At 34.9% G+C, this 24,519-nt stretch overlaps 1 protein-coding gene across 1 annotated transcript in view; it reads left to right on the plus strand.

Annotated features, from left to right (window-relative positions):
• Positions 1–284: 284 nt before the first annotated feature.
• Positions 285–24,519, plus strand: part of LOC131670284 (calcium-transporting ATPase type 2C member 1) — a 272,889-nt gene continuing 248,654 nt past the window's right edge. Inside the window, exons 1-2 of the mRNA XM_058945760.1 lie at positions 285–380; positions 5,679–6,015. Coding sequence (XP_058801743.1) covers positions 285–380; positions 5,679–6,015 — 433 coding nt within the window. The remainder of the gene's footprint in view (positions 381–5,678; positions 6,016–24,519) is intronic.

Consider the following 24,519-nt stretch of genomic DNA (forward strand, 5'->3'; position numbering starts at 1 on the left):
GCTCTTATGTAGTCTATCTCGCTCGCTCTTGTTTAGTCTGTCTCGCTCGCGCACATTCAGTCTGTCTCACTCGCTCGCTCTCAGTCTGTTTCGCTCGCTTATATTCAGTTTGTCTCGGCGCTTCAAAATGGCCGCTTGCTCTCTCGCGCGTGCACCTCGTGTTCCCATACCGGTTTTTAGAGCGCCTCCTGGAGCGCTTCTGTTTCAGTCAGGTGATGTGTTTCCGAGTATTTGTTTTTCCGGGTGTCATTAGTAGTCATCATTGTGAATGTATGGCTCTCAGGATGTCACCGATGGTGTGCAGCAGCTCGAAACAGCTGGTTGCCGGCTGCCACTTCATCGGCGATTTTCTGCTCGCCTCAGGTGTGCCAGCGTTCCACGTGTGTCAGTGTTAGTGTCTGGGAGTGTAACAGATCTGCATGTGTCATCTACATGCATTTCTGTTGCATTTCCCAGTTAAGTTCCCCGTGCTTTTTCTCCAGTCGGCAACACGTGGTCGTGAGTAAGTGTGTGCGTGCGCTCTCTTATTTTGTAGTGCGCTCCATTTTTGAGTGTCCATCGGATCGCGTTCATCTGGCTTGCTTCGCCAATTTCTCTCCGGTGTTGTTGTTCGGACATAAAAAAAGTGAGTGTTTGTTTTAGGGCACGTCTGGGTTCGCGTTATACGACTGATTACGGGGCGGCAAGGGACGGCGATGGCTTTCCTGAGGTGTTGCAAATAATGCAACACTCTCAGGCTAAGCCTTGTAATGTACCGCATTACAACCGAATAGGCGCCAAAAAAACCAAAACAAGTAATAAATTATATTATACCCATTTCGTAGCGTTAAAAAAAGTAAAAGACACGTATTTTTTCTATGTTCTATTACAGAAAAAATGACGGAGATATAGCATGGAAAAGATTCCTGCGATTATACGGATTACATGATAATATGTAAATCGTGACGTCATAGGTAATTATTTGAAGCTATATCTCGATCAATTATTCTTTAATCGAAAAAAGAAAAAATTACGTGTCTTTATTTTTTTTAATACTAAAAAACGGATATAATAAAATTTTTTTGAAAAATCTTTATTTTTAAAGGGATTGACGTTGTTGTGCTAATTGTTTGGTATGCCGATCCACGTCATTTCTACGAATCGAAATTTTTTTTTTAGGCAATTTATTTTTTCTTACTGTTTTAAAAAATTATCAAAGGAAAATAATTATCAGTGTAGTAAGGTAGATAAATTAATAAAAATTTCAATTTGAAAAAAAAAATAAAAAAAATTCTACATGAGTCGGTACATGTACTCAAGATCGTAGAAATGACGTGGAGCAGCATACGCTACAATCATGCAAAGAAGATTGATAAATCTTTATTATTAAAAAAAAAATTGCCATAAGCGAGATTCCAACCTGCAAAGCAAAATTAGTAGCCTGTCACACTACCATCTTAGCCACGGTGCTTTCATGATCAGGTAATGTTGGAAGTATCTAATAAACTTATAGACCCAGGGGCTTGACCCGATAGTAATTAGCTATGCTTGCTTGACCCGATCGTAGTTACTGATAAAAAAATTGTTACAATCGTAGTTAGCGATAAAAAAACGCTGCTTGTAAAGAAAAAAAATGTGAGCGGGATTCGAACCCGCAAAACAAAATTAGGAGCTCGATACGCTACCGTCTCTGTTATCGTGCTTTCGTTGTTCACATAGGTTAAAAGTACTTGATGAACTTGTGAGCCCAGGGGTTTGATCTGATAGTATTTTGTTAAGCTTAAGTTTGACTCAATTAAAACAATCGTAGTTAGCTAAGCTTACGTTTAAATTTACGTAATATATATAAATGATAACTATAATAAAACGTTCAAAACATAGGGACTTTTTACACTAGTCACAACGTATAATTGCAGCATTTGATGCAATTATACAATTCAGTTTTGGATGCAATTATACGTCACAACGTATAATTGCATCCAAAACTGAAAGCAACCGAATTATCACATTTTTGTGGTTTTTTTTTTGAGATATCCACTTTTAAATTAAGAATATTTAAAAATATTTAAATAACTTGGTAACGAAATTTGGTTATGAATCAATGGCTGAAGTCTAATAATATAGTTTTCGAATGTAAATTCATATCGTAATTTATTAAAATAACGTTATTTGAAAAACGTCGAACAAAGTTTTTTCACACTCGAAATCTGTATACATCTAAGGTAGGATTTTTCTTGTAATTCCAGTTAGAATTTTTATAACATTAACGATGTTATGTTCTGGTTTAGTTTCTTCAATTACTTGTTCGCACACAAATTAACTAAATAATACCAAGGACCAAATTATACTAATATTATTAATACAAAGTGAGTACCACTTATTTTTATGTAATTAAAATAATAGACAACGCGAGGCCAAACTTACGCGTCTAAATATTTATCTCTCTCTCTCTCTCTCGCTCTCTCTCTCTCGCTCTCTCACTCTCTCTCTCAATTATTAAGTTAAATTAACGTCTTTAAATTTATCCATATAATTCGCCGTTATAATAAACATTAGATTAATTAGTTTACAATCGCGATATTGAGAGCCGGAATTCGAATAATAGAGATATCATTATCAACACGCGAATTATTTTATAAATTATTAATTTAAAATAAGAGTTAACCAGTTTGAAATTTTATACTTACAATTATCATTTTTCTTTAAATATTTAGTTTTTTTTAGCAATATTACACATGACGTTATGACGTTTGCACGTCATTTTTATCCGTCTTTCTATATAAAAAGTAATAAAGTACAATAAATTTTATTGTAAGTTCTATTTTATATTCATTGCAACCTACAAAAACAGTAGAATTAATTTTTATCTGCCTTGCGTACATTTCTGTCAATAAGCAGATAAATCATTGTACTGTCATCTCTTTGTAGAACTTTGCATCATCACTAGGCTTCAGTAAGATATTGATGATTTTTTTATAGGCAAAAAGAAGCCCGTGTGAAGATTTGTACCGTGCCGACTTTTATTGTTCACGTTATTATCTGTACCACGTTCTATCATAGTTTGACAACGTCCACACATAAAGAACAACGAAATGTAAAAACAAGTACTTCTTGATAGTTTTTAATTCAATTTCAGCTGCAGGAAATATGAAAGTAACTCAGTCTGTTGTCATCTTCGTGATCCAGCCATTTGTCTTTACTAATAACGCCATACAATAAATCATTAATGCACTTTTTGTTCTCATTGTCAGGTTTGTCAATGTAAAGTGCCAAATACAGAGCTGTTACTTTTTCACTTGTGATAAAGTCAATTTTAGTATTATAAACCAATGGTAATTCTATATTCTTCTAGGAGTAAAACCAGTATTGTTTATCGTACTGACAGATGACTGTTGACTAGTGTATCTTTTTCTAAGAATCTTTTTACAGCTTCTATATCATTAGTAGCACAAGCTATGAGAAACTGTGATGTAACCTCATAAGAACTATTCTGTATGTTTGGTTTTTAGTTACATGTACTTATATGTAAGAAAAAAATACACTGAAGAAGAAGTCGGCAGTACCTAATATGAAGAGAAAAAGAGCAATAGAATGAGTAAGAAAAATGATGAAATTGTATTGATTTGAGTTTATGATCTACTAGATTTTATACAGTACACTAATACGTAAAGCAAATTACTTAAGCCACCACCGTCAGCAAGTTCATCCAATTTGTCCAACGCAATAAATTTTATCAAGTTTTATGATTTCCATCATTTTAAAGTTTTACATCTGAAGGAAGAAAATTAAGCAGAGAACATAAGCATTATCTAGAAGCTGATATCTAGTTAGAAGATTATCATAGTTTTAAAAATAAATTAAATTACTTGAAAAAAATGTTTGATTCAATTTGTAAATTATTACGTCCTACCTCTGATCAAGTTATTGAAGATAACAGCCGTCGTTGCAGTCTTTTTCATTAAACACTTCTAAATATAAAGATCCTGTCATTGATATATGTTGTAACGGGGTAAAACCGTTTAATTATATTTTATTCGCGCAATTAAACCAAAGGGCGAAAGTAATTATCTATGCTCAAAATGCAGTCCGGAGAGCATGTGAAGACAGGCGTCAGTCTACCATTAAGTTATCTAATCTAGGAAAAAGTGAGTGGAAGCAATAAGAATTAAGCGAGTCGAAAAACACTTGATAGTAACACGAACAGAACCTTTTATTATCACTCAAATACTACATAAGGTCGGCCCGCGTGTTTGTTTACATCGACGCTCGCTCATCGACAACGCACAGTGTCGGGACGCTCGCTGCGCTTTGTTAACAGCGCTATTACATGCACGCTTCGGAAACGATAATTTATTTGTTAACCATGCAACCGCGATTGCGAGATTAAGCTGGCCAGCTTACCTTATTATTGCAGGCGTACGGAGAAAACGACAGAATCACACACTGCGCGGAATTGTTTTTGTCCGTTTATCGCAGGTCGCGAATCCGCGCACACACGGTTTCGCCCCCGATGGCGAAACCTTACACACTCTCCTTCAGCGGCTCGTACTCCTTCTCTCTGCGGGTGTGTGGCACGACGTCAACGGCAGTTACTATACTGGCACTTCTCTGGACCACTGGCACGTGCTTTTGTAGACGTTCGGTATCGGCGGCACGTAAATCGGCGTTAGCGAAACAAAGGCGAGCGAACGTAATGATGGCCAGTGCTTCACTAGTTCGGTTTCAATCGCGCGCGTTCCGTCTGCTCGCGTGCCGAATTCCTTCGTTACGTATTTCGTCCCCCCGGTAGGTGCTGCCCTCCCAGACAGCAATTAAGTTAGGTTATCAGCGCTAATTTGACGTTTACCGTCACAATGTATATATAAAAAAGTCAGAACTGAACAGCATAAATAGTAATGACATAATGAACTAAATACAGCGCTCAATACAGTATATGGCTTATAAATTAACCTTAACAGTTAAAATATATTGATATTTATTGTTTGAGGGAAAAAATACATTTTTTGTATGTGGAAACTTGAAGTTCAATCACGCCCTAATTATTGTCGGTTCTCCTTTATTTTCGCATGCGAAACCAAAAATAGTATAACTCGTCGAAATTAGTAGTGAAAAAGTGTCGAGTTGTGGATGGTATTCGTACGCGAAACCAATCCGAAAATTTGTTTCTCGTGCAAAAAAAATTTTCCGACACATTCATGTACGATAAGTAGGCGAGAAAATAACTAAAGCTAGTTACACTTCCGTGTGCGAAATTGATTTTACGCGCAAAAATGATCGCTCTCTAGACAAACTCTATAATTTTTCATTATTCTTTAGGTTGTTTTTTTGGGGTAAATGAATTAATGAATGATATAATATTAATAGGCGTCAATGATCACAAAATTATGGAGGTTTCCTATAAGCAATAGAGATTTTACTTGTTATAGATTTTGTTAATCTTGTTCAATAGTTAGTTTTTGACAATAATGAGGGTTATCTATCCTGAGCTATTATTTTAGACAGTATGAAAAAGATAACAGTATTTAATTAAATTTACAAACTATTGAATTATCACGAGTTTTCTTAAGATGTAAATTTACTTGTTTATTGACCTTCTCATATACTAATTTGCACACTAAACCATATTGTTCGTTTAAATTGAATTAAAACCTAAATTAAAATTAATATATATTGTATTTGCAACATTTGAACATTTCTAGGGAATAGTTATTAATACTGGTGCAAAAAGTGAGTTTGGTCAAGTTTTTGCTATGATGCAAGCTGAAGAAGCACCCAAAACACCATTGCAAAGAAGCATGGATATTCTTGGTACTGAACTTTCTTTCTATTCTTTTTGTATTATCGGTGTAATTATGTTGCTCGGCTGGCTTCAGGGTAAACCTATCCTTGAAATGTTAACCATTGGTGTGAGCCTTGCAGTAGCAGCCATACCAGAAGGTTTACCAATAGTTGTTACAGTTACACTTGCCTTAGGTGTAATGAGAATGGCTAAAAGAAAAGCAATTGTGAAAAAGTTACCTACAGTAGAAACCTTAGGTAGGTCTATGAACGTATTTAATTTTAAATAATAATAATAGTAGCGTAGTAGTAAATAAGAATATATAACAAAAAATAACTCTATCTGACAAAAATAGTCTCTTGAATTACTATGTAGAAAAAATAGCAAGTGATATGTCGAATAATTTTATTTACGATGGACTTACAATAACCTGTGCACGCATACGAAGATCAAAGTATATCATTATTATTATGAAAAGTGATCAATTTGAAGAGGACTTTAGTATTTTTAATCATGAATCTAGCCTTTCTAAATTTCATTTGGAACCAATCAAAAATGTAAGAAAAAACTTGACTACTAAAAAAATATTTAATAACTTTTATCAGAAAATAATTAAATTAATTTTTAGTTAGTTCTATTGGAATAGAATCATTAAAACAGATGTATATTTCATCATTTTATATTCAATCACCATAATAGTTCGGAAGGCATTTTCACCTCCCCTTTTCTAATATTTCATTATATACTCTGTAAACCATCTCTTGAAATATCAAAATGTATCGGACTGCCTAATTCTAAATCAGTCATTATTCACATATACTCAGTTCTTCAGTTCTTGGCGGCAATTCTCCTATAGATAATTAAAGGATCCCCCCCCATCCCTAAGTTACCCCAAGAAAAAACAATCACTCCGGAAATCAAACTTAAGTCTTTCGTTTAGAAGTTTTGTGTTCTATTTTTATTTTTGTAAAATTCGTTTATTAATCCGTTATTAATGTATATTTATAATTTTTGAGTTAATACCTGCAGAGGGCGCTTAAAATGTAAATAGGTCATATACATGCAAGAAGCTCCTAGGCTGTATTGAAAGACATACGGTCGGGAGGTAGTGAAGATGGTGGCTACTGAGTTGTATGCAGCCAAAACAAATGCAATGATCGACAAACAGACTTTGTAAAAAAACTACGCTGTGTACTTCGAAGATGTTTTGAAATAATTTGAAAATGCGATATATCAGCAAAAAAAGAAGATTTTTTGAACAATATCAATGGTATTTAAAAGGACATGACTCCTACGTTAAGATAACATTTATAGTTTTGAAGCATGAAATAAAATTTCGTGCTACATAACCTCAAATATAGGAAAAAATGCCGCTTTTGTACTTTTAGGTTACGATATCTCAAAAACCAGAGCCTATTGAGAGATTTGAACCTCGGATTTGGATTCAGCGCACCAAAACTCTGCGTAAATATATACTCTGGTTTCTAGATCAAAAGGTTAACCTAATTTTTTTTTCCTATGAAATTTACATGTGAATAATGTTGTTTCTAACATAAAATATATAGCATGAGAATATTGGAGATACCTTAACAAATATCATCTTTTCAAAAGCACTAAATAATCAAAAACAAATTTAATTTATCAAAATATTCTTAGTTAATTTTTCTACCAAACTTCTCACCTAAAAATTAATTCTATATGATAACACAGCTCCACAAAAAAAAATGAAAGTATTTTCCTCGATATCTGACTGTATGTTCTTTATGTTTTTGAGGTCGCTGAATCCGAATCCGGGGTCCGTTTGACTCCATCACGTCAGGGTTAAGGGCATTTGAAGGTCAAATTGCGAATCGACCCGTTAAAAAATTTAAAAAAAATTCATAATATATTTTTGGGATTCCTGATTCCAAATCCAATCTTTTTTGAACCTCAACATGTCAGAATCAAGGTCAAACGGAGGTCAAATCATTCAAATCGGATGATACAATATTTTTGACTCCAGATTCTGAAAGAGCGGAAAATTTTACGTCCGAATACGTAGTAACTTTTTTTTTAAACCGACTTCTGTAGGTCGTGTTGCGGTTATCCAAAATAAGACTTGGATATCTAGTTTTGGCCGGAACATTGAACGCAGATTAGAATTCTGGTTCTTTAGACAGTTGATCTTCATGTTTTTTGAGTCACTGATCACGAAGCTAGTCCTTTTTACTACATCGTAATGTCCGTTTAATTTAATGTCCGTTTGTGATAACGGACTTGCTTTTGTTCAAACGATCTACGTAATGGTTTTCTTTTAGGTGTTACTGGACCTGTTTCTATATCTCGTTTTAAATTCCAGCAGTAGTCTGCCATCATATTTATACCCCATGTTCCTTGATAGCGCTTTTCCATATCTTTCATGTCTTGATGACATCTCTCTCCATGCTCTTCACTGAAATCACCTAGTTTTTCTGGAAAGAAATCGATATGAGAGTCTACAAAATGCAATTTGATGCTCATATTACATCCTAAATTCTTATAGTTTTCAATCATAACACCTACTAGTTTTTTATAATTCGGACTTTTATTGTTCCCTAAAAAATACTTAGAAACTGCATGGAAGCTAGTCCATGCCGCTTTCTCTAAATTTGTCATTTGAGATGTAAAATTGGGATCATTGAAGAGCGTTCGGATCTGTGGACCATCAAAAATGCCTGCCTTTAGCTTGGCTTCACTGAGTTTGGGCATTTTTTTCACTATATATCTAAAGCAATCTCCATCTTTATCTAGAGCTCTGACAAATTGCTTCATGAAACCAAGTTTGAGATGCAGTGGAGGAATTAAAATTTTTAATGTATCTACAAGAGGTGGCTGAATGACGTTGGACGATCCAGGCTGCAGAGAATTTCTCGTTGGCCATTCCTTTTTGATGTAGTGATTTTGACGATCCCTGCTGTCAAAAAGGCACAAGAAGCAAGGGTATTTAATATTCCCGCTCTGCATCCCAAGAAGAATTCCAATGATTTTGAGGTCACCACAGATTCTCCATTGATGTTCTTTGTAATTGATTTTTTTTAAAACAATTTTCATATTTTGGTAAGATTCTTTGAGAAGTGTAGAGTGAGCTATGGGTATTGGAGCCAGTACATTCGTATTGTGGAGCAATATCACTTTCAAACTGCGAATAGAAGAATCTATAAACAGTCTCCACTCATTCGGCTTGTAGACATTATCTTTGAAACTATTTATAAGTCCGTTGATATCATTGCAATACACCAATCCCACTGTATCATCTTTAGTAAAGAAACGTCGAAACTCTTGGTCTCTGTTCCTATAAATTGAAATCTTTACACCTTCTTCCAAAAGATTCTTTTGTTTCAGCCTTGAAGCCAAAAGTTCATGAGCTTCCTTTGAAAGTCCTAACTCTCTTCCTAAGTTACTCAATTTATTCTCCGTAAATTTTGCAGGCTCCTTATTCCTTTCATCCTGGTTTTCGTCACTTTCACTTCCTTTGTCTGTCTCTATCTCGCTGTCACTTTCCTCTGTTTGTACTTCTTCGGTATCTATTTCTTCATTGGCCAGGACATCTACAACAGGATTCTTGGCATTACCACTATTTTTTGAAATCAAAACAGCTGGAATTACTATATCGGTAAAAATATATTTGATTTTTGATTTATTTTTCCTATTGTATCCGTGAGTAATGGTATTGCAGAAGAAACAGTCTTGTTTTGCTTGTGGCATATTCCATGTCACTGATACAGAGTATTCCAACTTTGAAAGGTCCTTTTTCATATAACATGTCAGCAACATTTTATGACAGCGCAGACAAACGACATGAGGAACCCAATTCTCATCTTGATTCAATATTTCTGATGAAAAACAATAACTGTATGCAGTACGCACAGCACGAGTGATATTTTTCCGGCTATATGGTGGTGCGTATGCAGCACAAACGTAACAAAAATAATTTGGTTTTTTCGGGTTGTCATGCTCATGTCTAGAGGTTCTGGCTATACTTGTAGCTTTATACTTTGGTAAGGCCAAGTTAGCCGCCTTAACAAAGCTACGGTCGCATGATGACGACGCCTGCGGGCCCGCTTTCTCACCCTGACCAGCCGCCGATACTGGGGTTCCGACCCCCTGCATCGTAAGTTTTTCCGGTGTGTTTGCCATGACGGCATGAGCATCATGACCCAGGAACTTTGCCGGATAGCGAGACAACTCCGTTGCCCGCCGTCACCACGGGGAGGTGTCCTGGATGCAAACACATGGAAAAAACCGCTGCCAACAGATTCCAAAAATAGATATCTAAGTCTTATTTTGGATAACCGCAACGCGACCTACAGAAGTCGGTTTAAAAAAAAAGTTACTACGTATTCGGACGTAAAATTTTCCGCTCTTTCAGAATCTGGAGTCAAAAATATTGTATCATCCGATTTGAATGATTTGACCTCCGTTTGACCTTGATTCTGACATGTTGAGGTTCAAAAAAGATTGAATTTGGAATCAGGAATCCCAAAAATATATTATGAATTTTTTTTAAATTTTTTAACGGGTCGATTCGCAATTTGACCTTCAAATGCCCTTAACCCTGACGTGATGGAGTCAAACGGACCCCGGATTCGGATTCAGCGACCTCAAAAACATAAAGAACATACAGTCAGATATCGGGGAAAATACTTTCATTTTTTTTGTGGAGCTGTGTAATTGTACAAATAAAAAACCGATCACAAGAACTTGTCTAAGAACTTGAAGGTGTTCTTATGTTTTTTCTCATGTAATTTCTTATACAAGTTCTGATCTAAGTATTTATTTACTAATTTTTAGGTAGATAATAAATAATCAGGATATTATTCACACTTTGAATATAGTCTTACTCATCTAGGATAGTGAATGATTTTGATTGTAACCAGCCTGATTTTTTACATATAATTTTTATATATTGAAAATGATGAGGCTTATTAGCTTTATCTTTTATTATCTTTTTCAATTGCCGTAATCGTAGAAAAATATTCACGTAATAACTTATTATGAATTATTAATTCGTATTATTTTTATCTCGTCGTATAACATTTTGTTATTGATAAAATATTTGAAGTCAGTTACTGTCAAACGGTATCTACACAGACCTGTGGGTAGGCATTTCCATCATCTTGGATGATTGATTGAACCACAAGGGGCAAGCATAAGTCAAAATAGGATTAATTAAAAAGCAGTAGAAAATATTTGTGATTCCTGAACTTGATTGTACATTATAAATGAGACTAACCTTCGCGTGAAAAACTTAATGTGCTTTTCTCAAATATGAGTGGTTCGATTAACTAATTGATAAATGTGGAATTTTCGATACTTTACTATACTTTTATGTGTAATTAACTTAATCTTATTGTCCTTTGTCCTTATTGTATGTTTGAAAATAAAAGTTTTTTAGATCGTTTTTTCATTTGGACTAAGATTGTTAATAATTCGCTGAAGGATAATTGTTTCATATTTGCCTATGTTAATTTTTAATTTCTACCTCCTATAATAGTTTTTGTTATTATCAACAAGTGCTTCCAATAGTAATTTCGATTTAATTTTAATTTGTCTGCAATATCTGAAATAAAGTCATTCACGAAATCTATAAGCTATATTAAATTGCTAAATTCATGTCAACTTCATTTATAATATCGCGCACATACATACGCATACTAAAAAGTGATATAATTGCGGAACTGAATTCTCGGATTCAGGCAAGTAAAGTCTTACTCCGACTTCATAACGAAGGCATTCCGAAAATAATTTCTACAAAAAGTATACAACTGCGGTCACTATACCAGTTAATTTATCTATCTATTATCAGAATATTGGTTCAAGAACTAAAATAGAATTATTCATTCATAATCTCACGAATACTCAAAAATACAATTCGATCATATTAACGGAGTCCTGGTTGTATGGTTAGATCGATTATATGAGTCTTTAGATTCCGGGATATTATTGCGTAAGGAGGGACCATTGCATGACCTAGAGTGGTAAGATAGAGGCAGAGGGATCTTTGTTTGAATTCAAGACACTTATTTACATCATAATATAAACTTTTGCAACAGTAATTTGGTGTATGTGGTCCTCAAGCTCGACTAAGGTTTTACTTTCCTTCTTTCAGTTACTTATTTACCAACAATATTCAACAAACTTCCACGCTATTCGTGGTCTGATAGTAATGATTTGCTTTCGAGTTATTCGCTTCTCAGTCCATGGACTGGAATATTGTATGAATTTTCTTCAGTATTTTCAATTTGCTTTATCTATTAATAGTTCTGAAAATACTCTGTAATTTTTTTACAATAAAAATTTTCCAGGAGTTGGAGGTCGCTATGGTTGTTTTGAAGTCATTTTTTTCTTTATTTCTTCGATTTTTTCTTCCGTCCTGGTGATCCTTGCAGCCAGCTTCTTGATTTTCTTCTGGATCCTGCACTTCCGCTTTCTTGAGATTAGTGGGCAAGGGTGTTGGCGCAGGGGCAACAGAACGTGGCACATTTGAAGGTAGAAAGGTAATCGTTGCTTGTTTTTTCGTTTCTGTCTTTGCCATCCAAGAAGGCTTGGATGGTGTCTGTGTGCTTTTGCACAAAGACCAAGGCACCATATTTTGTGATGGTACAAAAAGTTTGGCTGATGGTGATGGGATGTAGTGTCTTAAGTCAGACACTAGGTTAGGTATGAGTGCTTTGACTCTTTCCCACCATTTTTCCAGCTTGCTAGCCCACTTTCTCCAGTATTCACATATATCAGATCAATATGCAAATTTACTTGGAGAGAGAATGTATCCCCTAGTGGCTAAATTTGGTACGGCTTTAGTAGAGAAGTATGAAATACGCCTCTATCCTTACCGTTCTTGTATCTCAATACGTATGTATCTTAGCCGATTATAGCTTAAATTATATACGGGCCTTCATATAAGTTTAAGAATTTCGTAATAATTTCTTCTTCTTTATTACTTATATTCTAACTTCGCAATAATATATTGTCATTAACTTTATATTGATAATGACGTATATTTTTATTGATGTTATTTGCACGTTTTATAGGTTTTGAGTGCATTTTTTCCTTTATATCTTCTACTTGATTGTGATTCGTTGGTACATTCATTTTGGTATCAGGTATCCATCGATGCCAAAATCTCTCTGGTTTTATGTGGAAGTGTTCTTCCATAGGAGTTATTTCAATCGTTTCATGATACACACAGTTCATTATTTGTTGTATTTTGGGAATTAATGGAGCCCAACCTTTATGGTTAATGTTGGCATATGCTCTTAAAAATCTTCCCAGTTCTCTATGAATTCTCTCCACGATAATACTTTGTGGATGACGAATACTAGAAAATATTAATTTTATATTGTTAGATGAAAGCTTCTCTTTCCATGCTTTAGCTGTGAACTGTGTTCCATGATCGCATATAATTGCTAATAGTTTTCCATAATTTGGTATGTAATGTTCGAAGATCTTTTTTATAGTAGTGTATGTAGTTTATCTTTTTATAGGATACATAACTACAAATTTACTAAAACAATCTATTGTTGTTAAAATGTATTTGACTCCACCTCGTGAAGTAGGTAATGGTCCATAGAAATCTATAGATAATAAATCATTTGGTTTTTCAACCAGTATAGGCTGCATTATTGATATCTTTTTTGTATAATATTTTGTACGTTGACATAAGTCGCAGCGATTTATTGTTTTAACGACTTTTTTACGAAGCTTGTAGATATAAAAGTTTTCTTGTATTTGGCCTGATTTTTTTTGGGAGATTTGAAAGCCTATTTTAGTGGCTGATTCTCTTTTTGATTGAACCTCTCTACGTCTTAATTTCAATGAAATATTCTCAGCTTTTTAAAATATATACTTTAAATATATATTTTCCAATCTTCGTTATTTGTCTACTCTATTTTTATTTTTTTATTTGTCTACTTTATCTTTATTTAATCTACTTTACTATCATTAGATTACCTATTTTTATCCGTAATATGCAGCTTAAAATAAATAAAAAATTATTATGTGACATGTTTTGGAGCTGTAACGCGCAAGACTTTCAAGATAAAATTGAATATTTAACTAATAAAATCACTGTTGATCATATTCTCTCTAAATTTTAGTTAGAAGAGAAAAAATCAAAACTTAAAATATCCTTTTTCCCCGTATATCAGCGAAAATGGCAAAGTGTATATAGATATACAACACGTTTTAAGAAAAATGTTGCTTTATTCTGAAAATATGATTTTATAATTGATTTATCGCCTTATTCGAGATATCGTAAAAGAAAATCTGTAGTTAATAAGAATGACTCCATCCAAAAATAAGTAGTTCTTTTGCTTTTCAAGAGAAATATCCCATTAAAACATTAAAAATCGATTGGACAGAGACCTAGAAAAATTAAACAAAAGATTACTCACCAAACAAAAAGATCGATTGTCCTATGATGAAGAATTAAAGAAAACAAAGCAACGTGAAGAAGATTGAGCTAATAGTTGCTTCAGAGAAATATTATTGAAACTACTCGAGAAACAAAATTTGATTCTGAATAAAAAGAGTAATAGCGACAAGTCTTTGGCTATGTTTGTGGATACTGATATAACCACTAAAAAATATAATAAATTACGTGAACGTACTAAGAAAATTAACGATTTGTATTCATACCCTTCTTACGATGAAATAGTGAAGACAAAATGCAGATGTTTTCCTGAAAATATAGAATGGTCTGAAACCGGTGCCACCACGAATCTTATCTCGTTGATTGAGCACACTATCAAAAGAATTCTCAAATAATTTGATGAAAAAACGTTATCCAAACTATCTAAAGAAATACTAACACTTATTGGTAAATGGGGGATGGATGGTTTAGGTAATGAACAGACAACTTCACAAAAAAAATTCAAAAAGAATCATCTCATAAAGATGCAGAATATTTTGATTTAAATTTTGAGATCGATTATGACGAAGATAATGATAAAGATATAAATCATTTAAATATAGTACCATCAGATAGCTCTGTTTTTATTGTGTTACTTTGCCCACTTTGGTTAAAGAGTAATAAGAAGGCCATTTGGACTAATGTCACTCCAAATTCCGAGTTTTCTTAGCGTGTTGTCAGCTTCGAATTTATTAAAGAAAATGTCTCAATTGTGAGAAAAATATATAAAAAATACACTAAGCTTTTGGAACAAGTAAAAACCTTCTGTTTTGGTTGTGAAGGTTTTTCGTTTAAAGTTACATTTAATTTAGAGTGCACCATTATTGATGGTCAAACGTGCAATACATTAACCTAGCAAAAAATTTTCTCCCAGCTGCAACATATGCAAAATTGGACCAAAATTAATGAATGTTTAGAAAAGTTAAAAACTTTGTCTTGTTAAAAAGAGTATTTCAAATTCAATTTATTGTTAAAAAGAGTATCTCAAATTCAATTGTTGGATAAAGTTTACGGAATATTTGTTTCATATTGCTTACAATAATGATTTTAAAAATGCATGTGTAAGAATACTCGAGTAAAAAGCCTTAAAAAAAAGAGAAAATATAAGGTCAACAACCGTTAAAAATAAATTTAACATTACGAGTAGACATTGTTAAATAAGGAGATGGCAATACAAATACTGGCAATGTTTTGCATTCATTTTTCGCTTATGCTAAAAAAGTTGTCGAACGCATAGGTTAGGATAAAACCATTATTGTAAGATTTCATAACATTCTACAAGTATTAACTTGTAATAGAAGGATTGACAGTCAAAAATTCAAAGAATATTGTATTGAAATGGCAAAACTTTGTATTAGCCAGTATGGCTGGTACAGAATGCCATCAAATGTACATAAGGTACTTATGCATGAAGTGACATAAAAAGTTCTTTTGATTTATCGTTCGGTTGGCTTTCGAAAGAACCGCAAGAAACGAACAACAAAGTTTTCCGTAAGACTCGTACAGCAAATTAGTGTCAAGAAAATTGACGAATAAAGATATACTTCAGTATATGCTAATAAATTCCGATCCATTAATAAAATCACTAAGGCTCACTGAAAAATAGAGATGAAGTCATTATCAACCAAAAAACTAAACTTGCTGAAAAAAATGTAATTCTAGGGTTCGGGAATCTAGGGTTCGAAGTATCTGATTATTCAAAGTTTAGGGTTCGAGGGTTTCGGTTTTGAGGGTCTAGTCAAATTATCTGATTAATGAAAGTTTACAGTTTAAGAGTTTAGGGTTATTGAGATATTAGCTTATTCAAGTCATTGAGTTTCGAGTACTGAGGGTCAAAGGTCTCAAATCAACCATGTTGTGCACGTATACTACTCGTATTGTTTAATATCTGATAAGTATCCAAAAAAAATTTCACAGATATTGTTGCAGTTTGTCTCTGTTAGAGAAGAATGTTATAGAATTTCTTTTATAGAATTTCGTCCAAACTCCCACATTGTGTGACAGGCAGAGTGCTACTGGTCATATCTGGAGTGGTCTTCGATTTAAGAGGAGTGAGTAGAAGAAGGGCTCTATGGTTCTATCTAGCTCTATGGCTTATAACCATTAAAACTTCCCACAACAACTTATGTTGCAACAGTAAGTATCACTTCTAAATATAGTGCTGCCAAAGTTTTAGCTAGATTCAACAATCGGGTTTATCCGAGCGACTTTTTGCGTCGATTCATAACTATAAATAAAATATGGATATACCGCTTCACTTTCGAATCAAAGGGCCAGTTAATACAGTGGATTTGAAAGATCAACCAGCTCCAAAGAAGGCGAAGACTATGAAATCAGCCAGCAAGGTTATGGCCACTGTTTTTTGGGATGCTCGTGGAAGAATCTTCATGGATTATTGAGAAAAAGAGCAATAAAATAAAAGGAAAATCGTCTTAATTTGAACAAAAAAATTCTGTTTCATCAAGGCAATACACTCATCTATTGCCTTGATGAAATAGAATTTTTTTTGTTCTTGCGTAGTTTCAACGGTTAAAATTGAGGAACTTCGAATTCATAGACGACCGCTGTATTTACCAGATTTAGCCTGTAGTGATATTTTTATTCCTAAATCTAAAAAAGTGACTTGCCGGACAACAATTCCTCTTGAACGAGAAAATGATCATAAAAACAAATGTCTACTTTGAGGAACTTCCAAAATCTTTTTTTTCTGATAGCTTAAACAAACTCGAAGGATGTCCTGAAAAGTTCATCGAGTTAAAAAAAGATTATGTAAAAAATTTAGAATCTACTCAAAAAATTTTTTTCCTATTTTCTTATTAAAAACTTATTGTCTTACCCTTGTACCTAAAAGCTTTTCATTGAATCCTTTAGCACTATCGGACAGATTTCATAAACCAATTACAGTGGATATTCAGCACTCTTACACTACAACGCCATCACCTCTATCATGCAGCTCTCCAACCTCTTTTAACTTTAATAAAGCCAACTATAATGTCATAAACTCTTCGCTAGTAACCACGAAATAGAATAATTTTTTCAGTAATTACCATCAACATGTAAATATAATTATTGGTTACTTTAATGGAAAGCTATTTGAAATCATCAGCTGCAATACATTGTCGGTCAGTTCGTTTACCCTAACATTTGCCAAATAGATGTGAAACGGAACTGAGAACTGCTCTTTTCCAGAGGAAGAAAATGCGTCAGTTATTAAAATCAACAGGATGTGGATGGGCATTATTGCATATCAGACTATTGAGATCGTCTTATAAACGTCTCGTTTAATGTGATTTCTAGTTATTCATCAAGAATACCGAAAAATCATTGCTGTTAGACCCTGGTGAATTCTAATTCCGGAAATTCGCCAATCATAAGAGTAGTTGCAATAGTTATCCTGATAGCATGTTCCTACATGACCTCACAGCGAATCATGGCATGGACGTCATTAACATATTTGTGAAGCGCTTTTCTTCCCTTTTTATTGCCTCTATTATTTCTAGCATTTCCTGGACGTGTATTTAATTGTCATTAACTCTCTCATATGACCTTTACCATTAAAGAGGTAAAACATGGTCTCCTCTCATATCAAAACATCACACGGACCTAGTCTTGATAGCATCCCGTAAACAATTATTGTTAATTGTTTTAAAAATCTAGCTCAACTTGTACTTAATATTTTGAATCTATCTCTACCGACCCGCACCTCTCCTTCATCCTGGAAGCAAGCATACTTTACCCCTATCTATAAGAAACGCGATAACAAAAAGAATATTTCCAACAATCACCCTGTAGTCAAACTGAATAGAGTTTTAAAATTATGTTCGTTTTGTATCCATCAAATTATTATCTTTTCTCATTTGTTATATTAATGATTCTGAACATGATTTCGTTCCATATCCTTCTACTATCACTAACCTAGCTAAGTTCATCGAGTTTTTGACAGATGCATTTTATGTTGATGTACAGGTAAATACGGTTTACATTAATCTTAACAATACATTCGACTGCGTTAATCATGCTCTATTATCATCAGATTTTTCTTCTATAGTTTTCCTGGTCTTCTTCTCTCATGGTGTTCCTTATATTTATCCAATCACATAAACTTTATATTCAAGCAGCTTATCTCATATACATACATGGATCTATCTGATGTACTTTAAGGCTCTCACCTAGGTTCACTACTTTTTATAATATTTTCAATCAATATTATAAGCTGCTCGGTATGATTTTCACTCCAACTCACTCGAGATTGTTCAACCTCGTTTTTTGCACTTTCTTTCCAACAAATTAGTTTATCCTATGGATGCATTTTTGCTCTAGAATAATCGCATCCCGCGATTATTCTAGAGCAGCATAATTATTTAATATTTGTTCTATTTCATCATTCATCAAATATCAGTCAGCTTTGATTGTCTAAAATCTCTCACAATTTCATTAATTTATGTTATCTCTTCAATTATATCTTCTATGCTGTTCCATCCCGTATACTTCGCGTTCACCAACATATTTTCCCTATCCACCCTCGCAAATTCAATCTGAACCATATTCTGTCATCGATTTTTCTGTAATATCATCAATAATCTTCTATCTCCCATGGACATTCACTTCATTAACATTAGCTCATTTAAAGCAATCGTTAAGTCGAAAATCTTAGACTTTCACTTGAACGCTTCTACCTATCGTTATTTTTCTTTTTTACCTTACATCTCCTTTTCCCTGTTTATTGGCAGCTGTTCTTTATTTCCTTCATTATATTTTATATTTTTATTATTTAAGTATTAGTTTTTTTGTTTTTTTCATTTGTATAAATTTTTTTGTACATATTTTCAAGGGACTTTCTTCCGTACATATTTTACTTCTGAACGCAACCTGACTTGATTATTATTAATATCAGCTGAGGTAATGTATTGTTGAATGATATTTTTAATAAATTTTGTTCAAAGACAATAGATCAACTTCCGTCAGCATCAGACTATACTACCATACTTCATGTGTCTTCAAAATCTAGACTAACGATCGTAACTAGATGGGTTATTGTTTGATTTGTGTAAATGTCTCAGAAAATATGATTTTCGTCGAAGAAATATGTACTGTGGTGTAACATGTAACATATATTCATGGAGTTCCTTTTCTGCGATAAGATTGTGCGAATGCATACCGTAGTAATGTAAGGTACGCTGTAATTGGATCTTACATTGTACAACATGCAGTTTTTTCTAATAGCTTAAATGCATTAAATGAATTTTGACCGTTGAGCTGCTTATTTTATCGGTAAACATTTCATAGTTTTCTACGTCTAATAAAGAAATGGTAGTAATAGTAAAGGATCTTGATCTTTAATCATACCCGACAAGGGTTTGGGTCTCAGCTGGAAATAATATCGTTATTATCGAAATTAAGAAAAGAAACGGAATTGTGACACTGATGATTAAAATCTAACAATTTTGGGGAATGGTAATTCCCACGAGCCATGCAAGGGCCCATGCCCAAGCACCGTATCACAAATTATTTTTAAAGGGGAAGGTAAGGGAGGCTCTTTCGCTCCTCTGAACGGTGACGATGAGCCTCGTCACTAACTTGGCATTTTGGGCTTCGGTTTGAGAGGAAAGGAATGACAGGCACACACAATAATCACTCATGATAACCGTTAACAATATTTATTCTCGACGTTTAACAATAAAGAGCGACGACGCGTGTTCATGCGTCGTCCTCAATGCCGCGTGCCTGCGCTCATGCGGACAATCGCACGGGGGCACGGTCCAATGATTTAAGAGGGTACAAAGGAGGGGCTCGTTCTAATCGTGGAATTCACCGTGCTCGCGGTAGATCGCGAGCACTTCGCCGACGCGTCGCGCACTCTCGAATAGAGAGAGAAAGAGAGAGAGAGAGAGAGAGACGATCTGACCTGGTGAAGGCTGCTGGCAGGAATCGCTGCTGATGCTGCTGGCAGGAACTGTTACCGAAATTGCTGGGCAGGAAATGCTTCAGGAACTGCAGGCAGGCTCGTGGCAGGCTCGGATGTGGATTCTACGATACTAGAATCGTTGGAAGTCCTCTCCGTGCTTTGACCTGCTCGTTGTCCTCTGCTTTCTTTGTCTGATTTGCGTTCTCTCACGTGCGCACGCTCGGCCGTCAAACGATCCATCTAACTCAGAATCTCGACTCGAACTCTCTCCCCTAATCGTTCGCGCGTCTGCTCGAGCAACGCCGGCGGCTTCACTCTCACGAGCGGATCGCCGCGAGTCACTCGCGCTCGCTTTATCTTTACTCGCGACGCGTCATTCTTTCTCTCTTCTTCTTGCCGCAGCCGCTTCCAATTGGCTCGTAATGACGATGCCCGGCTCAGGTATTGGTCCTGAAATAAAGCGGTGCGAGCATTGATATCGGTTCGTAATTTTCAAACGCTCGCCAGGGCAACAACGAAGGAGCGAGGCTGCGGGAGAGAGAGAGAGAGAGAGAGCGAGCCAGACAGGGCTGGCTATTCTAACCAGGGCCCCGTCATCGAATGATAAACATTTTGAAGTGTCTGAATTAAGAAGAAGTTTTAATTCATATTCTATCGTGTAACGAGATAAATATTACAATGCTAAGGTTTTCGCTTCCAAATCTGATTCTGTTTGTGGGTTCCTCTTTCGGCTTATCAACAATGGATTAGTAAAAGTCTGATCGTACGAGAATTGCGAGGTGCTCGCGAAATCGAGTCTGTGCGATACTCTTCTGGCGTTCGTCGAACTATCAACATCTCCTATTTAACACTGCTTTCGATTGGAGTCTCAGTACACTCAGCGGAAGTCGCTGCCTGCTGGTGGAGCACTTGCGATTGCCGATCCATATGTATGAATATCCTTGGATCGATCCTGCATTTCATGAGATTGGCTTAGCATCAAAGGAAGCATCATGAAAGATACCCTGGAAGAGTCGCATTCTGTCGTCCGACAGGGAAGCTAAGTAGCACGGCGGACCACCGAATGTGTTTTTCTGGATTTGTTCTGAGTCTCTTGATGATAAATGTGCCTCGGCTATTAGGTGCATCGCGATATTACTGAACGATTGCGATTATGAAAGATGTATTGTCCGCTCTAAGTGATTCTCGGTGCCATGTGAAGTTATTGGTCTGTGTATTACTTATCTGAATGCTTGTAATTTTTGAATCAATTGTAAAAACGCTGAGCCATTGAAATAATTGGATGTTCTTCTATTATCTATCTCAGCATAAAGAAAAATAAACTGTACAGTCCATTTATATAGTTTTTAGTTATACGGTTTTTTTTTCTTTTTGGAATTATTTTCTAAACTATTGATATACGATAATTATAAACGATTAGCATGAACTACCTTGGTACCCTTATTAGTTTCTTTTTTTGTGTTATATTTTTGAAGTATGGCAATCATTTTATATGGATCGGAATAATTGTCTCCGAAGTTTTCAGGTTTCGGGCCGAATTAAGGAACGCGCAATTATCCAATTAAACATTTTTAGGGTTAATTCGTCGATCATAATACTTCTTTAATTTCTCTTTTGAAGCGATTAAATTGTCATATGCAATTTTTTAGATTACAAATAAACGGATAATCAAGTCAGTGATATTACCTTTAAATATGAGGAGCATATTTCTTCCACGCAGAGGATTACTTGACGGTAGTCTAAGTCAAATGTAGCATAACTAAGTCAAGTTATTCATTCAAATTATGGACAGTATAGCATCAGTGTATTGCTTTAGGAATTTAGCCAATACATGATGTAATCTTTCCAAAGAACCATTTGATTTTGGTCTAAAAGCTGTGGTTTTTAATTTTTCTATTTAGAATCGCTTCGCTGTACGATTCATTAACGAATTCAAAAAAATTTTTCCTCGATCAGTAACCACAGATTTCAGACAATCCAATATAAGCATTTCTCAGAAACCTTACATCTGCTCATGCATAATTTTTTTTTCAAATTACCGAGTACATGTCTCAAATTTTGACCACACGTCCCGTCAACTATCATATATCTCTCGCTGTTGAGCTGAAAATGTCTTGCATCGCATTTGCTTTTGAGCCATTATATATAGCTAATGAATCACTAAAATTATGTGAAGTATTGCTAATTATATCATATGTGTCTTGGAAATTAACCATTTTCGTCTTCGTTTTCGGAGTGGGTTGCTGTATAGGAGAACTCTGTGCTGTATCAGAAATTTTTCTCACTGAAGCTTCGATTTAACCTTGCAGTGCTCCTCTTCGCTCGCTAAATAAGTCGTTCGAAAATATAGCGAATCATTAGTTTCCAACAAATTTTTCATACTCTCTTATAAATCGTTGTAAGTAACGATGAAGTTAACTTCTACAACAAAATTACATTCCGATTTGTCTGCTACCCCACTACCGGTATAAGATATGAATAACCGTCCGACAATATATTATGCTCTATTTAATAATATATTATGCTCTCGAAATACTAACGCAAAAAATAGTTATCATTCATAATAAAAATATTATGAAGTATTCAAAAGAAATATATTATGAATTATAACTATTTTTTACGTTGGTGATTCAAGAGCATGAAATATTGTGAAATAGAGCATAATACGAATATGAGCCCGAAATAAACAGCAATCCACTGTATGGGTCTTCCAAGACGAGCCCAATTCGACAAAAGTGGTTCGTGTGCGAAGCACCTCGAAGCAAATGATCGCCTGTTTCTTCGGAATAATTGGACATGTGGCAGTCTTGTCGTTAGAGCAACGTAGAATGGTGAATTCTGAATGGTACACAACCATTTATTTGCCAGAAGTGCTTGGTGAAATACGAAAGAACAACCGGCAACGAAGGATCATTCTTCATCATGACAATGCAAGCTCTCATACATCGGCTGAAACAATCATCTATTTGACTGACCAAAACGTCGAATTAATGAATCATCCGCCGTACAGCCCTGATTGGGTACCTAATGACTTCTTTTTGTTCCCGCACATTAAAATTAAATTGCCTGGTCAACGTTTTTCGGTGCCTGGACAAGCCGTTGATACATTCAAAAATCATGTTTTGGAGATACCTTCATCGGAGTAGAAAAAGTGTATACGAGGTGTGTTCAAAAAGTAACGAGAATTTTTAAATTTCATGGGTTTGGAAAGTCCGCTTGTATAAAATTTTTTTTTATTATGTTGGTACACATGCCCCTGAAGTACGATAAAATTTTCAGCAATATTCATTGCTTACTTTTTAAGTGGCAGCCGCTAACGTTAGACGTGTTTTTCGAGCTCGGCGATTTTCGTTTGTGAAAAAAAATGGATCAAAGAATTTGTATTAAATTTTGCGTAAAAAATGAAATAAAGTGTAGTAAAGTTTGTCAAATGTTAACAAAGGCATATAGTGAGTCTGCTATGAGTAAAGCAAGGATTTATGAGTGGTATAAGCGTTTCCAAGATGGCCACGAAAACGTTGAAGATGACGAACGACCCGGACGCCCAAGCACATCAACAACCGATGAAAACGTGAAAAAAGTGAAAGAAATGGTTATGAAGGATCGCCGAATCACAATCAGAGAAGTCGCTGATGATGTTGGCATATCAGTTGGCTCATGCCATCAAATTTTTTCGAATGTTTTGGGTATGAAACGTGTGGCAGCAAAATTCGTTCCAAAATTGTTGAATTTCGAACAAAAACAGCGGCGAATGGAAGTTGCTTAGGAGTCGCTAAATGAAGTCAATAACGATGCAGAACTACTAAAACGTGTTATAACAGGTGACGAAACATGGGTTTACGGATATGATGTCGAAACTAAGGCTCAATCGTCCCAGTGGAGGCATTCTGGATCGCCAAGACCGAAAAAGGCTCTACAAGTGCGGTCGAATGTGAAGGTTATGCTCACTGTGTTCTTCGATTTTAATGGCATAGTGCATTATGAATTCTTGCCACAAGGTCAAACAATCAATAAGCAGTACTACCTACAAGTTCAACGTCGTTTGCGTGAAGCAATCCGAAAAAAACGCCCGGATTTGTGGCAAAACAATTCATGGCTTTTGCACCACGATAATGCGCCTGCTCACACTTCATTGCTTGTTCGTGAATTTTTGGCCAAAAACGAAACTGTAACGATGCCTCAGCCTCCATATTCGCCAGATATGGCTCCATGTGACTTTTTTCTATTTCCAAAATTAAAGAGAACATTAAAAGGCCGTCGTTTTACAAGCATAGATGACATTAAAAGCGAATCGCTGAAAGAGCTAAAAGCTATTACAAAGATCGAGTTTCAAAAGTGTTTCGAGGATTGGAAAAAGCGTTGGCATAAGTGTATTGTGTCCGAAGGGGACTACTTTGAAGGCGACAACATTAATGTAGATGAATAAAT

This window comes from Phymastichus coffea, unplaced genomic scaffold (genome assembly GCF_024137745.1).
Source record: "Phymastichus coffea isolate CEN01 unplaced genomic scaffold, Cenicafe_Pcof_1.1 PCOF00107, whole genome shotgun sequence".
Classification (NCBI taxonomy): domain Eukaryota; kingdom Metazoa; phylum Arthropoda; class Insecta; order Hymenoptera; family Eulophidae; genus Phymastichus; species Phymastichus coffea.